Genomic DNA, 10,306 nt, shown 5'->3' with positions numbered 1-10,306 from the left:
CTGCGGACCTGGAATTTGCACACGTCCTGGCCGTCCTGGGACCACTTGGAACCTGTTGTCTTTACTCCCTGGAAGCCTCAGTTTAGCAGCCAATCAGCTGCTGACATGTGACCCACTGCCTGCTGGCACCGATCCCGCTTCGTAAACAAGCCCTGTAACTTCTCTGGAATGTCTTTGTTGTGTTTAGAACCCCCAGCGCTTGTACTTTCCTCGCAGCACGTCTGACTTGCTACTTGAATCTGCACTTCTCAGATTGCAAATCCTAAAACTCCAAATAAACTCTTTTCTTATCTGCGGGCTTCGTTTGTTTTGTTTTGTATTTTGTCAACAGGGTCAAGGGTGTTCTGGACCTGGCATGACCCTTCCCCAGAGGAAGGCACCACCCCAAACGCCTGTCCAATTGCTGCTGCCCCAGCTCAAGGCCAAAAACAGGCAAAGCCTTAGGACTTGGCAGGTCCCACTCAGAGCAGCAGAGCAGATGGGACGGGGGGGAGGGGCTCAGTCTCAGGGGCAGGCTGGGACTCTCAACAGGGCCCCCTCCCCAGGTCAAAACACAGCACCCGGGCTTCCCTGGTGGCGCAGTGGTTGAGAGTCCGCCTGCCGATGCAGGGGACACGGGTTCGTGCCCCGGTCCGGGAGGATCCCACGTGCCGCGGAGCAGCTGGGCCCGTGAGCCATGGCCGCTGAGCCTGCGCATCCGGAGCCTGTGCTCCGCAACAGGAGAGGCCACAACAGTGAGAGGCCCAAGTACCGCAAAAACAAAACAAAACAAAACAAAAACACACAACACCCTCACATACAAATGCTTTATTTCATTCAGCTGTGGACAGATGCGTGTGTAAACTGCAGTGAAAAGGGGTGACTGCCTCGGGCTGCCGGCAGCTACTAGTTGCCTCCATAATCCTGCATGACCTGGGAAACCGCTTGAAAAATCATCACGGAGCCAGTGGCGGAAACAACGATCAAGACGGTGATGAGAAGGATGCCCAGGACCAGGGCGCAGATGTTCAGGCACTTGGCGGTGGAGGCATAGCTCTGGGCCCCAGTGACATCGCCCACCATCTTCCGGTCCCTAGACTGGGGGAGAAGAGACGGTGAGGGGTCCTGGAGCTGGGCCAGGTGACAGCCAGGTGCTGTGACTCAGGCCCTCCCCTGCTCGTCCCCCAGGGCCCGTTCACCCACATGGGGACCCACCCCTGCCCGTTCCCCGGAGCCCAAGCAGGACAGTGCCCGGTGGGCCCCCGTCCCCTCCTTGGGCCTCGATCTGCTTCCTCACGGACTCTCAGCCTCTCCGGGAGGCCCCAGGGCTCACCCTCCCTCTGCTCTGTCCCCTTTGCTGGCCACTCACCGCACCAGTGGTCAGTGCCCTTTCAGTACCTTTTTCTTTTCTGGACCAGACTCGAGGTCTGAATCCGAAGTGTGAAGGATGTAACATCTCTAATGAGGCTGGGAAGGAGAACTTCCTGGGATGGTGGAGACATAGCCCCCCATCCCCATGTGTGCCCCTGCAGCCTCGCTGTGAACTCTCACTGGGAGTGATCCCCCAAGCCACACACACACAGAACAATACACACAAGGGCTCTCCACACCCCACATGCCAGCCAGGCGGGGGGGGGCCTCTCCAGGCTCACACACACTTCCTTGGAGAACCCCCCAGGCGCCCACCCACCTTCACGGAGTAGGCGAACGCCACGAAGCCCAGGCAGCACCAGTTCATGAAGATCGTGTTGAACAGGGACCAGACGATGTGGTCGGGCACCGAGGTCTCGCTGCGGATGTTGATCACCGTGGTCGTCACGGGGGCCTGGCTCTGGGGAGCCCCCAGCATGGCCACCTCGTGCTCCTCCTTGAGCATCTCATAGTTCGGGGGGATCCCGCTGTGGGCACCATTGAAGAACGGTTGGGATGTGTGGTTCATGGTGGACATGAGGCAGCTGTGATCCAGGTGCCTGGACAATCTCAGGGGTCCTCCCTTTCCCCAGTAGTTTCGATTTCACTTAAGTTTCCTTTTCCTGGAAGTTGGGGAATTTGGGATGGGCTGGTCCTAGGAGGCGGGATGAGAACCTCCGAGTGTCAGGTTACACCAGCGTGAATGGGAGGAAGGCTGAGGGCTTGGAGGGAGCTTCCCGTCCCAGAGGCTGGAAGGGGCAGAAGACTTTCCTTCTACCTTCCCAGGTTCTTGGTTGAGACCCCACTGTAATAAAAAGACAGTTTAACAGAAGAAAAACAAATAAAAGTTTAATAACATGTATACCTCCTGTATACATGGGAGAGACCCAGGAAAACTGAGTGACTCCCCGAAATGCTAAAGCCACCACCTTAAATGCCACCTCCAGCTAAAGACAGAAGGTGTTGCGGGGTGGGGAAGAGAGGCCCCTCTGGGAGGTGACAAGGAAAAGCACATAAACAATGGTAAGGTTTCCTGCGGAGCTTCTCCAGCCACAAGAGTCTCTAGAAATGCGGCCGTCCCCCTCATCCCCACACAGGAGGAGACACACTTGCCTGGAGGTTTCCCTTGTGCGCGTAAGTGTCTTTCGAAAGGCTGGCTCCTCCCAGGTGTCCTATTGCTTAAAAATAAGCAGCTTAAAGTAATCAATATGGCGAAGAGGCACATTTGGGGTAATGAGTTCTGCTCCCCTTCACACCCGAGCCAGGCCCCGTCTCAGCCACCCCACCTCCCTACTTAGGGGTGTGGTCGGGCCCCGGGACGCTTCCCCAGCCCGGGGGTCTCAGGCCCAAGCCTGCTGCAGCCCCGCTGTCCTCACGCAGGGCCCCTCCCAGAGCCTCACTCAGCCTCCACACCCCAGCCCCCAGAGCGAGCCCTGGCCCACGGCCCACCCCTCACTGCACCGCCCTCCCCTCGGAAATGCACTGGCCTTCCTGGCCCTGAGTCCCTGCTCCAGGCTGGTCTGGGTCCTTCCTGGTTGCAGGTCAGCAGCCAGCAGCCTGGGTGGCCTGCCCCAAAGGAGCCTCCCATGATCTCCCAAGGGCTCCCGGGTGTGGGGACACTGGGCTCCGCGTGACCTGAGGAGGCAGCTGTGGTGGGAGACCCCAGGGTCCAGAGCATCTGGTGGCAGCTAGGAGCCCAGGGCCTGCATATTTGCTCAGCCCCGTCATTCCTTCCTCCCTCCCGCCCCCCCCCCCACATTTGATATGCCGACCAAGGAGCTTAAGGGGCAGCATGGAGGGGCCTCGGGAAGGGTCAGTGCCTCCACCGCCCAGAGCCTTCCTGAATTACACGCTTTCCTCTTACTGACTCTGTCCACCCCACAGCAAGATGGTGACATCGGAGCAGAGAACGGTGTGTGTCTTGCGGTGAGGCCGTTGCGGTGTCTCAGGGGCAATGAGCGCTGTGCTGTTTCCCCGTCACAGAGAAGTAACGCACATAGTAGGCCTGGCCCCTGACCCGCCTCTCCCGCAGCCCCCTCCATGCCGATGTCCATCTGGCTCCCCCCAGCCCCTCCTGCTCTGCCGTCTGAGAGCCCCCCACCCAGGGCAGGGTGGCTGCCTTTTCTCCAGGAGCTTCCAAGTCCCCTGTGCCCTCCCCTTGTCAGGCTGGGGGAATGAACTTGGTGGCCGCCCTCCTGCTGCCCCACCTGGGGGTCCTCCCTGCCAGCTCCCACTCCTACAACAGCCTCCAGGGTGGCTCTGCTCCAGCGCTTCACAGTGGCCACCAGGCCCGGGAACGTGGAGGGTTCCAGTGGAGAAAAGATGTATGCATAAGTCTCATATCAGCTGTCCTTGAAAGCTTGGTGAGAAAAAAAGAATTTTTTGTTAAGATATAAAATATTTCATCAATAATATCGTTCATGGGGCTTCCCTGGTGGCACAGTGGTGAAGAATCCGCCTGCCAATGCAGGGGACACGGGTTCGAGCCCTGGTCCGGGAAGATCCCACATGCCGCGGAGCAACTAAGCCCCCGCGTGCCACAACTACTGAGCCCGCACGCCACTACTGAAGCCTGTGCATCTAGTCCACAATAAGAGAAGCCACCGCAGTGAGAAGCCCGCCCGCCGCAACGAAGAGTAGCCCCCGCTCCCCGCAACTAGAGAAAGTCCACGCGCCACAATGAGGACCCAACGCAGCCAAAAATAAATAAATAAATTTATTTATTTATTTAAAAAAATAATACCTTTCATTAATGATATGTTGTTATAATATTTTCTATATTTAGGTTCAAAGAAAACAGATCCTTAAAATAAACCTCACCTGTTCTTTTTCTCTCTTAACGTGGCTACTGGGATAGTTTAAATTGGGTTTGCAGCTCACACTCTGCTATGCGCATGCCATGGTGATCTGTAGGCAAAAGAAAAGAGGGTCTGACCCCTTCTACTTGCAACAGTAGGCCCCAGAAGGGACATGTCATCTTGTGGAGACGCCCCTCCACCAGCTCCCCAAGTCTGAGGTCCTTTCTCAGGCGGGGCAGGGTCTCTCGGAGTCTGTGCTGGGTCCCTGCGCAGCAGGCGAGGTGGTGGAGGCAGGAGGGGATGGTACAGCTGGCCGATCCCCTTGGAAGGTGCCATTCCTCTGCAAAGTTTTAGGGGTTTTACACAACTTTTCCTAATGAATTTCCAAGGACCAATAATCAGAGAGACCAGAACAACCTGTAACAGTTAGGGTCACCTAGCTTTCTAACTACACAGGGAAACGAGATCCATCTGTGAACCTGCTCAGATTAACACGGTATAAAACCAGATATTGAACATGTCTAGGATGTAGAAAGATATCTCTTCCTTTTGTTAAGCCTAGCCTCTGGAGTTGCATGAATTAACATTTTAAGGAAAAAGCAAGTCTCTACAGGGCCTCTTGCTGGCCAGAATGGAGTAGAGAATCAACAGAGTTCTGCTTCACAGGGAAATCAGGAGCACAGAGCATCCGCCGTGGCCACAGGCACTCTGACACGCTGTCCTTGAGGAGGTCCCCTCTCTTGGAGGCGTGAGGGCCAGCCCCTCGGGGTGGTGCTGATGCTGCAGCGCCCCGTCGCAGCTGGTACACGGCGGAGCGACAGCGGGCAGGGAGCCCGCGCTCACAGACCAGCTGCCCCGGGACCGCAGACAATCAGCACAGACGTGAGAGCAGCCGGAGGCAGGGCCGGCGGGGCCGCCGTCTTCCGGGAGTTTCGGGGGAGGCTCTGGCCCCTCACACCCTCACTCCCAGTGCGCGGAGCGCGGAGCCGCACCCCGCCACCCCTCCCCCACCAAGTCCCGCAGCACCTGGGACGCGGGCGCAGGTGCGGGGTCACTCGCGGGCATCACGCGGACTCCGCACATCCCTGTGGTGGTCACGAAGCCCGCGATGGGAGCTTCACCCTGGGCCCCGGTGGTGAGGGGGACCCGCCGCTGACGGCCGCCAGCCCACGTCAGGTGGCAGCAGAAGCAGGAACAGAGCTTTCTTGGCCGCCGTTAAGATCCCAGATCACTCGTCGTCAGAGCACCGTGCAGCTCGCCCCGACCGCCGCGGCGCAGCGCCGTAAACGCGCCTCGGGCCCGGGCCCGGAGGCCGCAACGAAAAGCTACGTTCCCGAGGCGGGAGAGATCCAACCCACGTGGAGAAGCGTGATGTGAATTTCCTGTGTCAGCCCGGCCGGGGCGCAGGGCCCAGACGCCGGGTCAGAGGTTATCCTGGCGTGTCTCGGGGGTCTTCCTGGATGAGCTTCACTTTGAAAGGCGCGCCGAGTAAAGCAGACCCCCTCCACAGTGTGGGCCGTCTGTCCAACCCCTCCGAGGGCCGAGTAGGAGAGGGCGGAAGAGGGCAGAAGCTCCTTCCGACTGGGCCCTGGCCTCAGCCTGGCGGCCCCGCGGCTGCCCTGGTCCCCCTCCTTATGACAAGTCTCATCTAAGTATACGGGGGTCTGTTTCTCCAGGGAACCCCGACTAATACAAGCAGCGAGGAAAGGGAGGGTCAGCTGGCTCCCTGTGATATTTGGAAGGCGGACCAAGAACCTAGAACCCTGTAGCCCTAGAACCCCCGCTGCTGGCTGCCAAAGGCCCATCGCATGCTGTTCACTGTTGGCTGCGTGTTCTGGCCTCTGGGCTCAGAGAGAAGGGCTGGCGGGTGGGCAGGAATGAACGGAAATAGAGGAAGTCCAGGGCAGGGACTTGGGGGGTTAGAAGAGCGATAGCTTCTCCACCAGAAGCAGTGAAAGATAAAATCACAAAGCTCTCGAGTTATACTCCAGTCAGGGCGCAGCTTGTCCACGTCAGCCCGACACGCCCGGGTACCTGCCTCGCGCGGGGGGGAGGGTGGGCGGGAGGAGTAGGGGGTGAAGATGCAGAGAAAAGCAGCAGAAACGAGAACTGTGGGGAAAGGAGCTCCGGGCATGACTTTGACATCTGAACCTGACTGAAATTAAGTCCAAGTTTTAAAAGTCGATTACACATGTGAAAGAGAGATACTGTCCCCCCAAAAATCATCGGCCTGGACCCGAAGAGACTGTGCTGGCTCGAGACTTAAAATAACCCTGGGACCCCGACTCTCTGTGGGCGAGAAGGGGATGGGAAAGCTTTGGGGTCTCCAGTGCCCACCTCAGCACCCAAAGGCCATGGAGAACGGCAGGTGGTGTGCCCCGCCGGTCTAGTCCAGGAGTGCATCCACCCTGGGCCGGGGTCCTCAGCACAGCCACCCAGAGGACTTCGGACCCCACGTCCGTGTCCACCGCCTTTCTGCTGCTCAGTTGACACTGCGGGTTTGGGGGTCAGTGATCTGGCCTCTTAGCCGTGCTGCTTGCCAGGAGGCATGGCTAGGCCTCCTTCGCATCACTTTTGACCTTCGTGGGGCTGGAGGAGACTTTGGGATGGTCCCCCTGGGGGAGAGTGTATTTCGCACACAGGAAGGAGCGCCCCCAGGTCTTCCTGACCAGGTGTGAATGTGGGGTTCCTTAGTGCCGCCCAGTCCAGGCGTAGCCAGGGTGTGAGTCCCCGAGTGGCCTTCCTGTGCCTCCAAGCTGGAGGTGGCACCTCCCCTGGTCGCTGCCTGACCGCGGGAAGCAGCGGCCCCGCGCCCCTCCTGGGGGTGTGGTCAGATCAGGACTTAGGGATTTGGGGTTGTCTGTTGCAGCCTGTCCTAAGCAATGCGTCCTTCCAGGCGGCCGCCTGCAAGCCCCCAGCTCATCCCCCACCCACGGGAGACCCTAGCCTTTTGCCTTCACATGTTTCCCAGGCCTTTTCCTGGCAGAATTTTGATGACTTCAGAAACACAGTTACTAACAAGTGCACTGCTCCCAGCGTTTCCATTTGCTGGTGCCTGATGTGTTCGGTCTGTGTTGTTATGTGCATATACTTTTAACCTTTCCTTATTGTGAAATTTCACAAATACACAGCAAAATGCATGAAACATGAACGTTCTGCCTAGCAAGTTGCTAAAACGCAAATGCCTACAAAACTACCAAGTCACAAGCAGCGCACTGCTGCTACCCTGCGGTACCCGCCATGCCTGCCCCAGGAAGGCCACTACTCTCTGGGTCATTATGCTGTGTACATTCTTGCTTTTCATATGCGGTTTAACCCCCAAGTGTGGGCTAAACTGAACATGATTGAGTGGAGGTTGAATCTGAACACCATGGTTTACTTCTGCCTGTTTTGAACTCATGTAAATGAAACGATGCTGTCTTCTTTGGTGCCCGTAGTCCTTCACTCAACATTACATTCTTGAGCCGCGCCGAGGTTGCAGCTGTAGTCCATTTATTCTGATCTGTGTTGTGTCCATTGTATAACAGCTTGTCTGCTCTCCTGTCCATGGGCAGTGTCGCTTGCCGTTTGTGATTACGAGGGACAGTGCTGCTGTTGAGAGTGCCCCTGACCCCAAGGGTAGCCGCTCTGGGGGTTGTGTAATGCTGTCTCTTTGTGGTTTCAATTAGATTGTAGCAGTTAACTATTGCCACAATAAGGTTGCATAATGACAAACCCCAAAACCTCAGTGGTATATACCAATAAGCATTTGCTTTTGCCCAAGAGCCTAGGAGCTTCGGCTGACCTGGACCGCCTCGGGTGGCCTTGGCCAGGCTCCTCATTTTCTGCTGTCAGCTGTGGGTTGAGGGGACAATGCCAGCTCTCCTATGGGAGCCCTCACCTTCCGGGATGTCAGGCTGGGCTTGTTCTTAGGGCCACGGCAGGGTCCCCACAGAGAGCAGAGGTGTGTGAGGGGCTCTGGAGTCCGGTCTGGGAACTGGTCGTGTCACTTCCTCCATTCATTAACCAGACAAGTGTTGAAGGCTGTTTGCAAAAGTGGCCACAGTGGCTCCCAGCACTGCATCCAGGACCCTCGTTGGGGTGAGCGGGGTGGGCTGGAGACTAGGGGCCACTTCTGCGATCCACCCACCGAAGAAGTTTGACACCTTTCGTTATGCCTGATGGCCATTTCCTGGCTAAAGAAATACAACCAGTGTTTGGATATGAACTTTGCATCCCGCAACTTCGCCAGACTCTCTTACTAATTCCAGTAATGTCTCTACTTTGGCTGGTGTTTACGGTTTTATGATTTCATCCGACAGTGTGGATACTCAACACTCCTTTCCTATTATCTTACTTGTTACTAATAAATTATGACATCGCTCTGAGACCCTTAGGTGCTCTTACCTGCCCAACGACACAAGGCCCTTACCTCCCTCCTGATGATGCCGCTGTTGCCACGCTCTTTCATTTTTCATTTTCTGACAAATCAAGATGTTGTCATTGTTTGGTGCAACTACTACCTACTGACACTGACCACACGCAGGTTTCGCAGCTTCTCACCCCTTCCTGCATGCCCAGTCCGTCCAGGTCGTTCTCTTCAGCATGAAGAGCTCCCTTTAGTGGGGGCTTACTGGTGGCCAAAGCCCATCAGTTTTTGTTTTCCAAAAAAAATCTTTATTTCACCTCATTCTTGAAGAGTGTTTTCACTCGGTAAAGAATTTTAGGTCAGCGCTGAAGATACAAATCCACTGTTCTCTGCTTCTGCAGTTACTATGAAGTCAGCTACCAATGAGCTGTTACTCCTTATTAGGAAATCTGGGTTTTTATCAGGCTGTTTATGATTTCGTTTACACCTTTTGTTTGCTACAGATTTACTGTGACGTGTAGAGGTGTGGATTCATTTTTATTTATTCTGGTAGAGACTTCTTGGGTTGCTTACACCTGTGGGTTAATGTCTTCCAACAGTTTTAGAAAATTCTCATCCATTGTATTTTCAGATATTGATTTTCCCCCATCTTCCACATCCTCTCCTTCTGGAACTCCAATTAAACATAGATTAAAGCTTTTCACCGTCCTCAGTATCTCTTCCTGCTGTCTGTGGTTCCCTCCACTGTCTGAATGGTTTCTTCTCATCCATCTTCTCCAAGTGAGGTCCTTGAGCAGCAGCGTTGGCCTCACCTGGGAGCAGTATTCTGAGAGATCCAGGACTCACTGCGTGTTCTCTCCAGGTGTGCTCCACATGTTGTAAACCGCCCACTGAGTTCTTAATTTCTGTTACCGTATCTTGCAGTACTATGATTTCTAATTAATTCCTTTTCAGATCTGCAATATCACTTTTTATGGCTTCCCATGCCTGCTAAAATGTTTAAGTTTACCTTTCACCTCCAGGAGCTTAGCAAGCACAGCTAGTTCATTATCTGGAAATTCCAGTACCCAGAGTTCCGTCGTCTGTTTTTCCTGCCGATCCCCGAGCAAGTTTTCTTGTCTCTTGGGGTGCCTATTTATCTTTCGGTTCTGGGTTCAGAGCTAATTTCAGGCCTGAGATGGTGTCTCACCCCAGAGAGGATCCTGATGATTCTGGCAAGGAATCACCCAAATCCAATTTCAGGGACTTCCCTAGTGGTCCAGTGGTTAAGACTTCACCTTCCAATGCAGGGGGTGTGGGCTGGATCCCTGGTCAAGGAGCTAAGATCCCACATGCCTTGGGGCCAAAAAAAAAAAACAAAACAAAACAGAAGCAATATTGTAACAAATTCAATAAAGACTTTAAAAATGGTCCACATCAAAAAAAAAAAAGAAAAATAAATCCAATTTCAGAGACTGAGATTTCTCCATATGTCTGGGTCTTTTCTTAAATTGTATCCCTTTTTGGATCTCTGTCTTTTAATTCACATAATAATTCTTCTGTTAGGACTTATTTCTGTCATATTTTTCATATTTGCTATTTGCTCTACTTTTCTGTTTCTTTTTTCATTTCTGTTGACTGTCATTTGGTGGATTTTTTTTTCTTCTTATAACTTTTTTTTTTTTCCTGCGGTACGCGGGCCTCTCACTGTTGTGGCCTCTCCCATTGCGGAGCACAGGCTCCGGACGTGCAGGCTCAGCGGCCATTGCTCATGGGCCCAGCCGCTCCGCGG

General features: G+C 54.7%; 1 protein-coding gene across 1 annotated transcript; it reads right to left on the bottom strand.

Moving 5' to 3' along the window:
* Positions 1-792: 792 nt before the first annotated feature.
* Positions 793-2,017, bottom strand: LOC101334835 (interferon-induced transmembrane protein 3). The gene is made up of 2 exons (XM_033861597.2): positions 1,670-2,017; positions 793-1,077 (listed from the first exon to the last, which is right to left on the bottom strand). The coding sequence occupies exons 1-2, from the start codon at positions 1,925-1,927 to the stop codon at positions 886-888; spliced, it is 450 nt and encodes a 149-aa protein (XP_033717488.1). The 5' UTR covers positions 1,928-2,017; the 3' UTR covers positions 793-885.
* Between the last annotated feature and the right edge of the window lie 8,289 nt (positions 2,018-10,306).

This window comes from Tursiops truncatus, chromosome 8 (assembly GCF_011762595.2).
Source record: "Tursiops truncatus isolate mTurTru1 chromosome 8, mTurTru1.mat.Y, whole genome shotgun sequence".
Lineage (NCBI taxonomy): Eukaryota > Metazoa > Chordata > Mammalia > Artiodactyla > Delphinidae > Tursiops > Tursiops truncatus.
This window is presented reverse-complemented; position numbering and strand designations above follow the sequence as displayed.